This window comes from Xenopus laevis, chromosome 4S (genome assembly GCF_017654675.1).
Source record: "Xenopus laevis strain J_2021 chromosome 4S, Xenopus_laevis_v10.1, whole genome shotgun sequence".
Lineage (NCBI taxonomy): Eukaryota > Metazoa > Chordata > Amphibia > Anura > Pipidae > Xenopus > Xenopus laevis.
In genome coordinates, this window is record NC_054378.1 from 84,140,818 (window position 1) to 84,159,148 (window position 18,331).

Here is an 18,331-nt window from a genome sequence, read left to right on the forward strand (position 1 = left end):
GGGAGTCATGGAAACAAGAGGGAGGAGGCAGGAGAAGAGTAGAGGGGAGTGATTTCAGCACCATGGACAGTTCCTGATGCCTTTTAAAGGGGCCAGTACTTTAACACAGCTCTAACTTGGCTGCATTGGGCTGACATTAACAAACCTGGATAGAGTACCCATGCTATACCATCTTAGGTACATGTAGATTTTGTTAAACAAAATTAGTTTTTTCCATAAAGGTTTGGCTTAACTCAAAAACAAAGATTAATGAAATAATGCTTTCATGACAGGTACACACAGCCTGTGGTTACATTCAACCTTTAGCTCAGCTGCTGATTCTAGCCAATCCTGGGGGTTCAAGTTACCAATGCCTTCACTTTAGATGGGCGTTACCTGCAATATGACCATTTGCAAGGGTGCACAAACCTCTTTGTAAATTAAAAGCATCCTAGAGGTCATCAAGCAGTTTGGAGATCAAGGCAGGTCATCAAGCAGTTTGGAGCGGTTCAAGGCTGCAGAATACTAACTTTGTGTAAAAAAAGGATGGGGGAGTTATAAACCCCTTCATAACATTGTTTGTAACATCTACATAACATACATGTACTGTGTAGCAAACTCCAGCTGTATCAGATTTTTCTACATATTATATTTAAAGGGGTTGTTCGCCTTCCAACACTTTTATCAGTTCAGTTGGTTTAAGATAGTTCACCAGAAATAGACTTTTTTCAATGGCTTTTTTTCTATTTGTGACTGTTCTAATTTTTCACCTTCTTGCGTCTTTCTGAAGCGGCTCTGTGAGGGGGGTCACCAACTGGAACTGTTCTAAACTGATACATTAGTTGATACATTTAGATTTGTCCCTGCTGAGCAGAATCCCGGAGTTTTATAAAAGGCAGCTGTTAGAATTGATACAATAGTTGCCAATATTCCACAGAGGCTGCTGAGAAATGTATCAACCAATGTAGCAAATTGTTACAGTTCAGAATCTGCATCTGGATTACTGAGCTGCCAGACTGAAACACTAGAGACAGGAACATTAAACTTATAGGGATCCTGTCACCGGAAAACATGTTTTTTCAAAACGCATCAGTTAATAGTACTGCTCCAGCAGAATTCTGCACTGAAAAAGAGCAAACAGATTTTTTTATATTCAATTTTGAAATCTGACATGGGGCTAGACATTTTGTCAATTTCCCAGCTGCCCCTGGTCATGTGACTTGTGCCTGCACTTTAGGAGAGAAATGCTTTCTGGCAGGCTGCTGTTTTCCCTTCTCAATGTAACTGAATGTGTCTCAGTGGGACATGGGTTTTTACTATTGAGTGTTGTTCTTAGATCTACGAGGCAGCTGTTATCTTGTGTTAGGGAGCTGTTATCTGGTTACCTTCCCATTGTTCTTTTGTTTGGCTGCTGGGGGGAAAGGGAGGGGGTGATATCACTCCAACTTGCAGTAGAGCAGTAAAGAGTGATTGAAGTTTATCAGAGCACAAGTCACATGACTAGGGGAAGCTGGGAAATTGACAATATGTCTAGACCCATGTCAGATTTCAAAATTGAATATAAAAAAATCTGTTTGCGCTTTTGAGAAATGGATTCCAGTGCAGAATTCTGCTGGAGCAGCACTATTAACCGATTCATTTTGAAAAAAATGTTTTTTCCCATGACAGTATCCCTTTAAAATTTCAGTTTTGGAAGAATGGTTAAAATAAAACATGAAAGTAATTGAAAAAAGTACATTTCTGTTTAACAAGCAGAAAACAACTAAACCTCTAGTATACTGCTATAATTCAGAATTATTTATACTGTTTCCTGTATTACTATTACTATAGATACTTGGGGGGTGCATTTTCACCTGCCAGCAAGGCTATGGCACTGCTAAATGCAACAGAAGCACAGAAGTTTCTCGAAGATAATCTGTAACTTTTAACAAATTGACATGGGTGCAGGAACAGTATATATGACCATATCCACTGAAGGAATATTTTCAGACCAAGTTATTCATAAAGTATACAATTTATTTATCATTCAAAAAATCTTAAAATCTGGCCGGCCAGAAACACAATAAATAAGTAGTCAGTAAAATGACATAAAAACAATTGTCAAAAATACTTTAGGTCAGGGGTGTCCAAACTTTTTACAAAGAGGGCCAGATTTGGTGAGGTGAAAATGTGTGGGGGCCGACCATTCAGCCTGACATGCTGGATCCCAGGCAATATGAAATGGGAAGCCACTATAGACACTGGGACTGAACCAGCAGCAGCTGTAACACAATGACAAGTACCAGTCTAAAGCAGTGCAACCACAATTCCCAGCATTCCCAATTGGCCATGCAGCAGCTGGGACAGCATACTGATATATGCTGCCATAGTTTTATGCCCGGACATAGGATTGAAGCAGGGATGCCCAACCTGCGAGCCTGACAGCTGTTAAAACCCGGTGGGCCCCAGCATTGGTGGGCCCTAGGCCCTCTAGTTGCATAATTGCATTATGTGCCAGAGGAACTAGCTGCTCTGTACCAATGGGCCAACTTGCCGCCTGCCCAGCCCTTCTGCCGCATCGCTCTACACTCACGAAATGCGATGCTTGAAGGACTACTGTGGCAGGCCAGCCAGACTGTATTTAGAGCAGCGTGGACCAGGAAGTGGATGCTGACGGCTGGCTCTGACATGCACGTAACCTCGCTCTCATCCTGGAGTGATGCGATATCCCAATAGCCAACAAGCATGCGCAGCAGTAGAGGTGCGGTTGAGCTTTTCTGCAGCGTGCACGCCGAGCGCTCCTAGAAGTGTGCGTGCAGAACGACGCGCCACGGTAGGGGGCGGATGGGGAGGCCCTGTCTAGGGTGCCTTGTGAATGCCACACTCCAGGATGAGAGCGAGGTTACGTGCATGTCAGAGCCAGCCGTCAGCATCCACTTCCTGGTCGATGCTGCTCTAAATACAGTCTGGCTGGCCTGCCACAGTAGTCCTTCAAGCATCGCATTTCGTGAGTGTAGAGCGATGCGGCAGAAGGGCTGGGCAAGTGGCAAATGGGCTGGGCAGGCGGCAAATTGGCCCATTAGTACGGATTAAAACTGGATCGCGGGCCGCAGTTGGCCCACGGGCCATAGTTTGGACACCCCTGCTTTAGGTGGATGGTCACTCATTTAAAATTTTTGTAATACAATATTTACTCCACAGTGGAACACACGCGCTGAAGTGTTCCAAGCGGCATCTTGGATCTTTGTGAAAAGGTACCTGCTAAGTGGAGAGATAGCGAACAGGCTGTCCATCACTGAAAGTCTGTGCCCGGCTGTGCCTTCGAGGAGAGACTGGAACGTAGGCTCAAGGTGTTTCTCAGACCAGTGAATACGTTTTTCCTTAATGCCACATTACCTCAAGTATTCCTATCCACCGAAGGCCCGACAATCGAACAGTGAGTGTCACCTGGGGAACTACCCACACTAAAATACGTTGGAGGAACCCAAATCGGCTTTGTGTAGCTTAAACTTTTTCAGTAACTACATGACGCGAGGCCCAGGTGCAGGCCATCCAACTCTAGAAGAGATCTTTGCAGCCACTGCACTTTATATCTAACACAATAACCCCTATGTAATAAAAGGCACAATGTTCACCCACATGCAGTAACTAATAGGATGTTTTATTTTAAACAGGAGACAATGCTACCAGTTTATTGGTTGCTATAGCTGATGAGACCTGTACCTGCACCTGTTATAACATTACCCTACTTGAGCATTCTATAATAGCTAACTGCTACAATCCTCACCTCACTGATGGGGTTCTTTATCCACAGCTTCACCCTTCATGCCGAACAGTCTGCTGCTTGCCTGGTGCTAGGGTTTGGCATGTGGTGGAACGAGTGGAAAGGTTATTGGGAGGGGCTGGGGAAGAGCTGACTTCTTGGTACACATAGGTACCAATGATAAAGTTAGAGTAGGTGGCGAAGTCCTTGAGTGATTTTATAAAAATAGGTGTAAAGTTGAGGGTGAGGGTGAGGACTTCCAAGGTAATTTTCTAAGATATATTACCTGTGCTGAAAGCAATGTTACAGAGACGGGGGGGGGGGGGGGGGGGCTTAGCAAGATTAATGAGTGGCTGAGAGATTGGTGTAGCGAGGACGGCTTTGGAGAACTGGATTTCTCCAAGGTTCTTTGTTAGGGATGGGCTGCACCTCAATGATGCTTTGGGGGAGAAGATGGCTAGAGGGGGCGGTTCAGTAAAGGATTTCGTGGAAGACAGGTTAGATGAGGTAGTTTTCTAGCAAGGGAGTCAAATACAGGATTATGGAAGATAGCTCATAGTAAAAGTTGATCCAGGGACTATTTTGGAGTCAGGATTTTTTTTACCCCTCTGAAGCTAATTGGAGAGGCTTCAAATTTTTTTGCCTTCCTCTGGATCAACCAGCAGTTAGGCAGGTTATATATGTACTTAAAATGTTGAACCTGATAGATGTGTGTCTTTTGACAACCTAAGTTACTGTTACTATGTATTTCAAAAAACATGGAATTGCTATATCCCTATACAAGATACAGCTCTGCTTCTTCCCATGCATCTAAAATGAATATTTGTTAGGAAAACCCACAAGTGTGTCCTCTTCTAAATCCTGTTCTATACAACTAGATTATATGCTAATTTTCTATGTAACATGAAGACTAACATGCATATTTATAAAGGCGCATAAGTGTAAGACTTGGTGTAAACTAAATGTGTGTATACCGTTTTTGTTGTCCTTAAATTTGAATTAAAGGCCTTGCACCTTGATCACAGAAATGATTGACGTGCCATAGTAGGAGTGATGGCATTCACACACATACACAGTAAAAAAGAAAAACAAAGTACATTGTACTTTGCTTGTTAGCCCGTGAAACTCATATTACAAATCTATGCCTTAAAAAGTATATTAGAATCATCATCAGAGTGTTGAGCAGTGACACCTAATATATAGTGAATGAGGTACCCGCTCTTGTAAAATATAGGGATATTATAAGTTACCGAGGAGTTTCATGACCATATAAAAACACGAGGCCGAAGGCCGAGTGTTTTTATACAGGTCATGGAACTCCGAGGTAACTTCTAATATCCTCATATTTTACAACTGGGGGTACTTTATTAATTATAATACACAAATTTTAGTGAGTCATGTGACAGAAATCACATCACTACTCACCGTTTATAACTGATGACATCACTAGTCACCGTTTATAAGGATATAATTTACAGGATATTCATGGCTTTTGTGTATTATACTTATATAATACACAAAAGCCATGAATATCTTGTAAATTATATCCTTATAAACGGTGACTAGTGATGTCATCAGTTATGAACTGCTAGTAGTGATGTCATTTTGGTCAGATGATTTACTAAAACGTGTGTATTATAATAAAAAAAGTACCCCTTGTTGGAAAATATGAGGATATTAGAAGTCACCTCGGAGTTCCATGACCTGTATAAAAACACTCGGCCTTGTGTTTTTATATGGTCATGAAACTCCTTGGTAACTTATAATATCCTTATATTTTACAATAGGGGTACTTTATTCATTATATACTATAACAACAGAAGTGACATTAAAAAGTAATTAGAAATTGCTATACTCAAATTCTGATATATTCAAATGCTCTCAATATTATGCATGTAATCAGTCCTGCCTTATAGCAAAATTCGCACAAACCACCATTTGTAAGAGCTTTTAGTAATGTTTGATATAAACTATAGATTATATAGACCTGCATAATTTGCAGTTGGTCTTCATTTACCTTTCTTTTACGTGTTCACATTTTCATTTACCCCCCCCCCCATCAGCCTGACATTTAAAATGAGACCCTAGTAACCAGATCATAAGGAAAGCTGCTGAGGAATACATGAAAGAATACATGAAAGAATACAATAAAGAGCAACTGCAAGTCGTCCTACATAAAAAATGAGAGCAAAGAGGAAATTACATTCTTGAACTACACATTAGTCATCAGTACATAAACGATACATTTCAAGCATGTTACTTTATTTATTAAATTAAATGGAGTTCTTAATTACAAAACAAAAATACTACAAAAAAATGTTCCCCAAAACTTCCAAGGGAAACTGTAACCACAATGGCAAAACATGAAACGTTTATAATTTACAAGTTTTCTCTCGTCAGTAGAAAGCAATATACAGAAATACATTTCTTAGCATCTCTAAGGACACTGTTACTATGTTGAAATACAGATAGAGACAGTTAAATGATTCAATTCAATCAGCCCCAGCAGCTGAAAGTTGTATTTGCATTGATGCTGAAACACTTCTATTGAATCAAATTTTTCATAAATTATTACATCTGTTGTCACCTATTTACAAAATATTTCATAGTCAATATATATTAAAGGTGATACTGTATTTATAGAAACAAAAGAGTTTTATGACATGGATAGATCATGGTCAAGTCTATAACTCAACACAAATGTTCTTCGAATGTTGCCATAATATCACTCTGAAGATACATATCAATAGTCCCAGCCATCTGAAAAGAAAAAAAAAAAAGAAAAATTGGTCAGTCCTTGTATCATTTTCAAATCGCCCTTTCAAAACTACTGAAAGCTTGATTTCTTAAAAATGCAATATCAGATAAGACTGGATGGAAATTCTCAGTTTGTTTTCTGATTTATTGATCCCATTCTCTCATCAGCATGTCATAGGCATTGTTGACAAGTGACTTGTAAATATCAAAGTTTAAAATTAACCACATAAATAAAATCTAAGGACTGCAATACACCTTTTAGCCTTTTATGGTACAGGTATGGGTCCTTTTATCCAGAATGCTCAGTACCTGGCATTTTCTGCATAAGGGGTCTTTTTGGATCTCCATACCTTAAGTCTACTAAAAAATCATGTACACATTAAAAAAAACTCACTAGGTGTGCCTCTACTAACCAGTACAAGGTAGTCTTTTATTATAAAAAAAATTTTTAATCTGATTTATGTGATTAAAATGGAGTCTAAGGGAGAGAGCATTCTTGTGCATAACAGGTTTCAGGATAACGGATCCTATATCTGTACTTTCAGAAAAATGTAATGTAACAATGCATTTTAAATATCTTTCTTGTATTACTCCCTTTTATCTTGGAGTGTAGTATTTTCCTACATCTATAGACACTCTATGAGTAGCGTTAAAGTTGAGCAGTGCTGGGTGAACCATTCTAACAGAGACACTGCCTGGTCTAACATTCTTACTTTACTCAGTCCCAGCTCTGTTCCAACGTCTATAGACACTCAATGAAAAGAACAGTGTTGGGGTTGATCAGTGCTGGTTGAATCATTCCAAGAGAGTCGCTGTAGAGTTTCAGCAAGAACAGCTACAACATACAGCCATGGTACAGTATCTACCTGCCTACATCCTGGATTGATTCACTTCTCTGAAGATTTACTACATTTGCAACTAGTAGCTGCCTGGTGTAAGATTCTTCCATTACTCAGTCCCAGCTCTGTTCCTACATCTTTAGACACTCTATGAAAAGAACAGTGTTAGGGTTGATCAGTGCTGGGTGAATTATTCCAAGAGAACACTGTAGAGTTTCTGCAAGAACAGACAGCCATGGTACAGTATCTACCTGCCTACTTCCTGGATAGATAAACTACAAAATATCTAGAAGATTTACTACATTTGCAACTAATAGCTGCCTGGTCTAAGATTCTGCTAACAATAAACATATTACTCCTCTTGATTCTGCTTATCTTATAATTGTTTCCAAAAGTAATCTCCTCCTTTAAAAATCACATGCCAATCCACTGCCCTCCACCTCATGTTCAAGCAGTATAAAGCATCAGCCTGTCAGTATGCACAAGGAGTGGATTTCATCTTGAAAATGTACAGTTGCAGCAGAGTGGCATTTTCTCTGCCATGTGACATTGGCTTTAACCCTGCCGGACACTGTCCTTGCTCTGTTCACATATCCTAATCACTGTTCCACTCTTTGCATTCAAACCTAGGTAATTCCACTTCTGCAGAAAGATATATGACTTTAAACACTAAAAGATTTTGTAACAGTCATAAGTCATAATAGAGAAACATATATACTTCTATCACAAAAATACAACCGATTTGGAAAGCCCGATGTCTCCCACATGCTTCAAAAACAAATGAATAGTGTGTTTAGATTCCTGACTTATATATATATAGAACATTACCAAATTCTGCTCCAAATTTCAGCAGAGAAAAATGCCAGTAAATATAGGTTTACACTAGAAAATAATATATATTTGGAAAGTACACATTCTAGTAAATTGCAGATGGTTAAATAGGTCTGCTACACGTAATCTACTGCAAAGCTTTGCTAAAATCAACACTATTTATGACATTTTGAAAAAGCTATCATATCCCTTATATGAATGTCAATAGTTTTTTTGAGCTACAAACCCGAGATGGCTGCCCACAAACTATTACAATTAAAAAATACATTTAGTGGTTCAAGAATGATAAATGAAATCTTACAGTGCAAAGGACTGAGAGACAGAGGTTGGTAAAGAAGCTGGCAGGACCGAGTAATGTATCTTTTACAAACACATCTGTTTCTATTTGGAGAGATGTACAGTATAATGCAATGGCAAAAAAAGTGTTATGTTTAACACACACAAAGTAAAAAAACTTTTAGGCAGAGCTAATCATAATTACATACAGCCTCTCGCCTGCGACGTTCCTGCTCTCTCATTCTTGCCAAGTTTCGTTCTTCTTCCGTACTTCCCTCTTGGGAATTATGGGTTTGCTCTTCCTTGCTTGCCTCATGTAGTGTCTGTGCTTGTGTTTCATGAACTTTAGTTCCCATAGGTAATGATGTGGTTGTGGTATTGCCATTTGTTCCTCTGTAAAATTAAACACCAATGGGAAAAAATACGTCTATTGGGATAATATATGCTATCTAAAAAAATTGGTCAGGCATTTATAAAAAATATTTCATTTGACATTCTATTTACTTGCAATGTGCTTAGCTGTATGTTTCTGTTTTTAAACAGGAAAATTGAGTTGCTGGTATGGTTATGTACTGTTAAAGGGGTTGTTTTGAGATAACTTTTTGTATGATGTAGAGAGTGATATACTGAGATAAAGTGCAATTTGTTTTAATTTTTTATTATTGAAGGTTTTTGAGTTATTTCGCTTTTTATTCAGCAGTGCTAAACCTTTACAAGCTATACATGTAATTTAAACACAACAGTACTTTGATTAGAAACTTTATAATCCTTTAATTGTCTGTTTGATTTGAAATGAAATGACCATACAAACCTCAGTTTCTCCTGCATACCCGCTTTGGATTCTTCAAGGCGTCTCAACTCTTGCGCCTTTAAGGCTCTTTCTCTTTCTTCTTTTGCTATTGCTGCTTTTCTGAACTGCTGGAAGCTGTTGCTTGATGACTTTATGGTTACAGGGGTGGTAGCAAGAGACTTTGAAAATACCTCCCAGCAGAAGGAAGTTTTCACCTTTACATTCTAGGGAATATTAAAGGATTTATTATTTATTAGCTATGAGGAAAGACTGGCCAAATTGGGGATGTTCACGCTGGAGAAAAGGAGCTTAAGGGGTGATATGATGACTATGTATAAATATATAAGGGGATCGGAAGGGGTTTTTTACAGTGAGAGCTGTGAAGATGTGGAATTCTCTCCCTGAATCAGTTGTACAGGCTGATACATTAGATAGCGTTAAGAAGGGGTTGGATGGCTTTTTAGCAAGTGAGGGAATACAGGGTTATGGAAGATAGCTCATAGTACAAGTTGATCCAGGGACTAGTCCGATTACCATTTTGGAGTAAGAAATGATTTTTTCCCCCCTCTGAGGCAAATTCGAGAGGCTTCAGATGGGTTTTTTGCCTTCCTCTGGATCAACTGCCAGCTAGGCAGGTTAAAATAGAGTTCAAAGGTTGAACGTGATGGATGAGTTTCTTTTTTAAACCTAACTTACTATGTTACTATTCTCAGTTAACCTATTGCTTAAAGAGATACTGACACCAGAAATTAAATACTTTTTACATCTATTATAGTATTGTTTGCTACTTATAATTTTGCCATAATGTATTTGCTCAAAGCTTTTATATTACCCATCTGACTTCCCGTGCTGTCATATTTGTGCAGCAGGAGTCCGTTAGCATTAGAAACTTTAACTGACAGGCTGAGATGTGACAGGTTGGCAAAACAGATTTAGGAACATCAACTAAAATTATTTACAAAAACAAACCTGACCTATAGGTAACTTTTAATGTACATACATATTTTAAAAAGTTGGTCAGTATCACTTTAAAGGGATGCTGTCATGTGTATGCAGTCTGGTCTTTAAACTCATCAATTAAAACTATACTTCAAGCAAAAGCCTGTGCTGAAATCTGTTTATCACAAGGATCCTTCCATTGCCTTCCCATGATCCCTCAGCTTCCTGAATTGTGCTTTTGATAAGATGAAGCATCTCTTTGCTGCTGCCTGGAAATTGGAGCACACTGAATGACATATGAAACGGGAACCAACCTATACTTCAGCCAGCAGAGAAACCCTGAAAACTTTCAATGTCGTCTCCCATTGACTTTAATGGAAACTCATGGACTCTGCTAGTGCAGTTGGTTTTTAGCCTGACAGCTTAGTTGTACCTGCAGTGTAGGGGTGGTTTTCATTTAAATCACTGGTAAACACAACAGATTTCAAGTGTGTTCTCTGCTGGAATGCAACAGGGGAGAAACTGCTATATACGTATGCCATTAGCCTCAAATTCTATAAATTAGGCAAAAAGTATACACAGATTTGCAACTAATAACACAGCAACTCCCAACAATGCTACAGTGATACCATACAATTCATGGCACAGTGACCAATAATAACTAATAGCAAAGGGCCCCCCAATAAAATAATGGCACAGAGGCCAGGGAAAAGATCCCCTAAATGAAAAGAAATATAGAACAATTGCCCTATTAATTGTTGCCACTTAACCATTTGCCAGACTGTTATCTAACTGGGTGAAATCCCTTAATATCCTGAATAGGTAGGATTTGTCCCCAGGCAAAACGGCTTCATGATATTTTAAGGCTGGCTAGCATTGTCCACTACAGCAAAATAAATTAACTACCCCTCTGTTATTTACACATGCAAAGAAAGTATTTTACATATTGTAGTAGATGTGTAGCAGTAGTGTGGCATAAAAAGTTTATATATAAAAACCACAAGTGTTGAATAAGCCAGACAGAGTTGCCTACACTTGACACTTTCTATTCTCTCTCTACAGCCATTCCTTATGGAAAATTATGATATCAAGGGTTACAACTAAATCTTTCCATTATAAAATAGTAGCCTTCACTGATGACATCCTTTTGTTTTGTTGTACACAAGTGCACAAGTAGCACTATATATAAGTAAAAAAAAAAAAAAAAATATATATATATATATATATATATCTACAATAAATGGTTCTGTTACTGCTTTAAAAGCTTTAGACAAATCTCAACTACTAACCAACATTTTAATGTGTTTATTTTAGATGGGTGATTTGAAAGGGATGAGCTAGGAAATTTACAGCTATAATTAACAGTCATTGCACTAATGATTTTAAAAACACACTTTTAGCATTAGAAAAAAAATCTATGGTGTTTGTATTTTCTCGAGTTAAACAGGTCAAACATGGATACTGAAGCTACCCCATATTTGTTTCTTGCAAGGTAGACATAGAATAAAAAATGTTAGTCAGTGTAAAATACTTATCTCTAACCCCCAAGAATAAACATGTGAGAACTGCAAAATGTAGTACCTTTTGTACTTCATCTATGTCGCTCAGCTCTTTTGTAGCTTTTTCTGTGCCGTCTCTGTGGCCTAATGGAATATTGTGTACTTTTGTACCGTCTTCCAGAAAAGGAGAATATGAATGGCTTGATACTTCACCTAAAATGTACAAGACCCATCTCATCTGTTGATAACCATTACCAAAAGAAACTTACAACAATTATAACCACAAATATAATAATGAGAACAAATTAAAAAGGGTTTGGATGAGAATATACAGGACAAAAGTAATTTATAAAAGATATTATAATACATATATTATATAGTGTGTATTTGATCCCTAACCTTTTTAACCACGTGCTCACCCTTTGTGACTATTCATTACTTGCTGGAAGTCAGCTTTGTATTGACTGTATAGTATGATGAGTTTAAGTGATTGAATTGTATTAAACAGGTTGCAAAGTAAATTTTTTATAAGAATTTGGGGATGCAGATGCATTGAAATGATACATGTCGACCCTAATTAATATCAGCATTAAAACTGTTTGCAAACGGTTGATTAAGATGTTAATGATTGTAATAATAATAATAATACACTGCAAACCCCTAAGATGTATTTTAATTTACATAAGAGAAAGTTTGGCTATTCCTACACTTAATAGAGATCATTCCATCACAATAGGGCCAGCAGATAAAAGCATTGCCATTGTGATTAACTCTGAAATATGAGGGCTGTTACCAATTTCCAATATCTCCAGATCTATATTGTTTGCTGAACGTTCATAAGGACATTTCTCGTCCACCAGGGTGCCCCATTGTCTCCCATTAACTGCTTATTATATCTTAGTGGTGTTTTTATAGTTTAATTCTTATACAAACTAGTGCAAGCTTTACAACATTACCTGAAAGACACACCATTTTTAAAATCTGGTGTCCAATACGACATTTCCTCAGAAAACGGTTATTCTGACAACAATACAAGTTAATAGTTTGTATATTTATTACAATCCATTTTAAGTAAACTTACTTTCTAACTTTGCAGTTGAAGTTTCTTTTATAGCAAATGTCTGCTCTGTTTGTGAGGAAAGGGAAGCCTAAAATTAAAATAAAAACAAAAATGTAGGTACAAATGTAATAGCAAGCTTTCCCTTCCTGGATAGAATTTGAATCACACCAGTGATATAAGATGAATCATTTGCAACACTTGTTGTGCAGCCTCTAAGGATCTATAGGATCGGTAATCCGGAAACCCGTTATCCAGAAAACTCCAAATTATGGAAAGGCTTATCCCATGGACTCCATTTTATCAAAATTTTTAAAAATGATTTCCTTTTTCTCTGTAGTAATAAAATAGTACCTTGTATATGGTCCAAACTAATATATCATTAATCTTTATTTAAAGTAAAACCAGCCTATTGGGTGTATTTAATATTTACATGATTTTCTAGTAGACTTAAGGTCCAAGTTACAGAAAGATCCGTTAACCGGAAAGCCCTAGGTCCCGAGCATTCTGGATAACAGGTCCCATACCTGTACCTGTATTTAATAGGCATTAAAAAGGCAAAGGCTGTTAAAATGTATTCATGGGATACAATTGATGGGACGAATGAGTATCACAGGGCGTCATATATATATATATATATATATATATATATATATATATATATATATATATATATATATATATATATATATATATATATATATATATATATATATATATATGTGGAGCAGGTGAAGGAAAAAGGCAGTTCTCAAACAATTGCAGAAACTAGGTGAAGAGTTAAAGTGACAGATTGGGGCAATTCATTTATTAAAGAAATTTGTATATGGTGGAAAGCTTTTGGTTTAAGAGAACCTAACCAAGTTTTCTGTTGGCCATAGGCTCTTAAACTGGGAAGGGCTGCGCCTCAGCCATGAAAGTACTCTTGTTTAGTAGGCAGGACAACTGCAAGGTAAGGGAGCAGTAAGAAAAACTGGACAAGCGTTTGATATTGCTATTTCAGGAGGTATACAAGCCACACTAGTCCTTTTCAATTAATTAAAGGGATACTGTCATGGGAAAAATTTTTTTTTTCAAAATGAATCAGTTAATAGTGCTGCTCCAGCAGAATTCTGCACTGAAATCCATTTATCAAAAGAGCAAACAGATTTTTTATATTCAATTTTGAAATCTGACACGGAGCTAGACATTTTGTCAATTTTCCAGCTGCCCCTGGTCATGTGACTTGTGCCTGCACTTTAGGAGAGAAATGCTTTCTGGCAGGCTGCTGTTTTTCCTTCTCAATGTAACTGAATGTGTCTCAGTGGGACATGGGTTTTTACTATTGAGTGTTATTCTTAGATCTACCAGGCTGCTGTTATCTTGTGTTAGGGAGCCGTTATCTGGTTACTTTCCCATTGTTCTTTTGTTTGGCTGCTGGGGGGGAAAAGGGAGGGGGTGATATCACTCCAACTTGCAGTACAGAATAATTGAAGTTTATCAGAGCACAAGTCACATGACTTGAGGCAGCTGGGAAATTGACAATATGTCTAGCCCCATGTCAGATTTCAAAATTGAATATAAAAAAATCTGTTTGCTCTTTTAAGAAATGGATTTCAGTGCAGAATTCTGCTGGAGTAGCCCTATTAACTGATTCATTTTGAAAAAAAATGTTTTCCCATGACAGTATCCCTTTAAGTGTGGAAGGAACAGATTTAAAACTGCTCACTTTCAACCCACCTACCACTGGGTGGGCTTTGCCTCACTCCTTACCCTACCTGGAGCTTTAACCACTTTCTGCTAAAGGTAATAGATCTGCCAAAGAAAGAGTCAGCATGGTAACTACATGACAGCAAACCTATAATATATAAATAACAGAAGCTCTGTTTTCTGGCAGATAATTAAGTGTTACAAGGGGAAATAATGTCTATGCCATTGCTCCTTGGCAGTACAGCGTGGGAGGTTCAGTTGTGAAAGTGTTTTCCCCACTTCAGCTGCTAATTGTTAAACCTTACAAGCTCCCTACTACCCAGTCAGGTATGAAACAAGGCCCAAATAATTCACATATGAAATGTAATTACCTCTGAAGAACTTTTGTTGGGTTGATGCAAACAGCCTTGGATAGAAAATCTTTTAGATGAATCTTGACTGAATGATGGAGAGTGAAGTGGAGACAAAAGCTTCATTATATCTTAAAAAAACAAAACATTAAAGGAATACATTAGCCCTTAACTGTTCTTTAGGCTGAAGCAGAAGATATAGTTGGCAATCCATACAGGTGAGGGAAATTCCTGCTAACACTTAGGTAAACTAAATGAATCAACCGTTAGGTTGTCACTGAAAATCAGTTTTGCATCAGTCATGGTGCTCGTAACCTGTAAAATTAACGTTCACTAAGTTTCAATCATATGAAAGCATTACTTTGACGGTTCATAAGCGAATACAAAGCACATCGAAGATTTATACCTCTTCATAATATCATGTTCTGAAAAGGCTCATAAAAAGTGATCGCTAAAGAGAGGCACTAGCTAGTAGGTTTTTAATTTTTGACAACATTTCAAAAAAAAAACTGAAAATAGCTTGGGATGCGTCAGTCTACCCTAAATTCACAGTATTAGCTCTCAAGCAAAACATCCTCTTATTGTGGATGCTTGTTTCAATTTACCTTGGAATTTCCAGAGATAGCTATTGCCTCATTAGGAAAAACTTCTGTATAGGAAGATCAAATAAGTATTTTTTTATAGTTGCCCATCTATAAAACACATTTCTTTGCTCTGTAGTGTTCGCTCCCAGACCAGGACAGGCCCCTATGTCCAACTTCCACAGCAGGGTGGAACATAGCAGCAAACATCTTTGTTTTTTTGTTAATGATGAATGGATTTATGCTGTATTTGATGTGTGCACAAATTCTAAGACAAACTATTATTAGGTAACAATTACTTATCAATGTTATAAAGGGATATATGAAATAAACACCATTTATACTGGTGGTCAATAAAGTGGGTTTGTATGAATGTTTAATTTAGAGTCAAGAACCTTGTCAGAAAGATATAGAATTTCTGCTATTTGTGGAAACATCAGATACTAGGAACAATTACAGCTAAAAAGCTACATGGTGCATGCCCCATAGCTACATTGGTATCTATCATGAACCTGCAATTTTCAATTAGCTGCTGCTCACCTACATATCATGGCATTATCTACAAGCCAACTAAAGGGAGTTGCAGTTTATTAACAGCTTAATGATAACAGGTACACATATATAAAATCAATTTCTCCTTCGGCAACATCTGCCTATTGTAGAACTACAGCCCTCTTCGTTAACCAATAGTGAAGGATATTGGAAATTTTAGTACAGCAACAAGCTCGATAGCTACTTCTTGTAAATCCTTGGTTTAGGCACCCATCTGGAAACCACTTGCCTATTCACTATAAGTAAATGAAAACTATTTAACACACCTAAAGACAATGGTGGTGCTGGCTCTTGAAAATCTTTGGGATTTTTCAACAAAGGGTCTTTTTGCAGGTCCAGTTGCACTGTAGTTGCAAAACTGGGTTCTGTGATATTGCTTGATACTTGTGTTTGAAGAAACTGAAAAAGCAAATAATGAAAAAGCATCATTTGATGAGACAATTTTTGACAAGTGACACAGCACACGTATGGGACCGGTCATCCAGAACGCTCAGGACTTTTCTCAGGGGTTTTCCAGATAACTGATCTTTCCTTAATTTGGATTTTTAAAGCTCAAGTCTACTAGAAAATCATTTAAACATTAAAGAAACCCAACAGGCTGATTTTGCTTCTAAAAAGGATTACGTATATCTTAGTTTGTGTTTAAAATATTTGATTTGATTTTTACATTAAACAATAGAAATCAATATGACCGTAAATATTATGCAGACTAAGATGTGCTGCAATTAGTACAATGGCATGTTATTATCAAAGATTTATAACATTCAATGAAGAAATACATAAAAAAAAAAAAAAAAACTAACAGCTCAAGTACAAGGTACTGTTTTATCATTACAGGAAATAATTTTTAAAAATTTGGATTATTTGGTCATAATGCTGTCTCTGGGAAATGGCCTTTTGGTAATTCGCAGCATTCTGGATAATGGGTTTCTGGATAACGGATCCCATACCTGTATAACAATTCCTAGTTGATAGGTCATTGTATAACTCCAACTAACCGTTTACATTTATATTGAAATTAAATGTACTCTTTGACAAAGGTCACATGGGAGAACATGTACTAGCTGTACAGAGGGCTAATCATAAAAATGATGGAAGGGAGTTCAGTTACGAATTTGAAATTAGGAAAAGTGGCAGGTTTGCATTTAGATATAACAGGAAAAAAATAAGAGCTGTTAAAGGGGTTCAGTTGTTTTCAAACAGTATTAAAAAAAAAAAAGACTTTTGTAGCTTTCTATTACAATTGGCAGTTAGAATGAAACTATAGAATTAAAAAAGAGGTAATTATGTAGCAAAGAAGTGCAAACATAGAAAGGAGAAAAAGAAAATAGGAAGAAACACAACTAAAGGTGAAAAAGAAAGGGTAAAATGATGACGAGAGTGGAGAGGATAAGGAGATAAAATATTGTTTAAATAAACAATATTTACATTAAAATGTTGACACAGGCATCAGCATTAATTCTGGAAACTTAAAATCTAGGGACATAAAAATCAGGGTTCTACTGTATTTACAAAGTAAGCCATCAAGAAAGGTCAGAAAAATGTATTCCCAACAATATGTCTGCAAACTGTTTGCAATGCTAATCCTGTACATTTCCAAACTGGACAGATATAAAACTAGACTAGAAATTTGTGATAAAACTCTCGAATCTTTTACTGATTTGTGGTTACCATGGCATAGTTGTTATACAACCCTTGAATGATTTGCACAAAGAGAATTCAACATTAGGATGAGCAGTTATTGTGAGCTCAGTGGGGCTCGTTCCCCAATGTGGGACAATCTGACAAGTGCTAAAAGATTTAGCTCTCCTTCGCTTTTAGTATGTCATTGAATGGCCAACTTTTTAACTAGACTCTAAACAGTTTTCAAACAGGGGTCAGTGACCCAAGCAGTCAACAACTTATTGCTATGTAAGGCTACAAATGTACTGGTATTGTTACTTTGTATTAATTACTTATTTATCTATTCAGGCCCTCTCCTATTCATATTCCAGTCTCTCATTCGCTGGTAGAAAAAACTGCTCCCCAGCAACTAGATAGCTGCTGAAATTCCAAATAAATAAGAAATGAAGACTAATTGCAAATTGCAGCAGATTATCAATCATACCAATAGTTACTTTGAAGCTAAACAATCCCTTTCAGAAAGTCGTCTCAGTTGCATTTACCTTTTCTTGCTTTTCAGGAGGCACATTCATTCTAGAATTATATTGCTGGTGATGCATGCCTGCAATACAACAGAATATGTTAAAAAAAATTTAAATTGCTTGTTATGTTATACAGTTTTTAAAAAGTTATATTTTTTCATCCTCTCGTGTTATCAAGAAGCAGCTGTGTGTTAACGTTTTTAAATTACATGAATTGCTTTAAACATTTTTTAACAGGATTAGCTTTAACTCCTGCTGCCACCCTAGGCACCAATCATCAGTGTGGCCCCAACCCTCGATCAACGT

General features: G+C 37.2%; 1 protein-coding gene across 3 annotated transcripts in view; it reads right to left on the reverse strand.

Moving 5' to 3' along the window:
• Positions 1-5,966: 5,966 nt before the first annotated feature.
• brdt.S (bromodomain, testis-specific S homeolog) overlaps positions 5,967-18,331 on the reverse strand; it is a 54,932-nt gene continuing 42,567 nt past the window's right edge. For all 3 annotated transcript variants that reach the window (XM_018261022.2, XM_018261021.2, XM_018261020.2), the window contains exons 13-20: positions 18,047-18,105; positions 16,148-16,280; positions 14,770-14,879; positions 12,734-12,800; positions 11,735-11,865; positions 9,236-9,438; positions 8,634-8,817; positions 5,967-6,481 (exon numbers count right to left, since the gene is read on the reverse strand). In XM_018261022.2, coding sequence (XP_018116511.1) covers positions 6,413-6,481; positions 8,634-8,817; positions 9,236-9,438; positions 11,735-11,865; positions 12,734-12,800; positions 14,770-14,879; positions 16,148-16,280; positions 18,047-18,105 — 956 coding nt within the window. In that variant the 3' untranslated portion in view covers positions 5,967-6,412. The remainder of the gene's footprint in view (positions 6,482-8,633; positions 8,818-9,235; positions 9,439-11,734; positions 11,866-12,733; positions 12,801-14,769; positions 14,880-16,147; positions 16,281-18,046; positions 18,106-18,331) is intronic.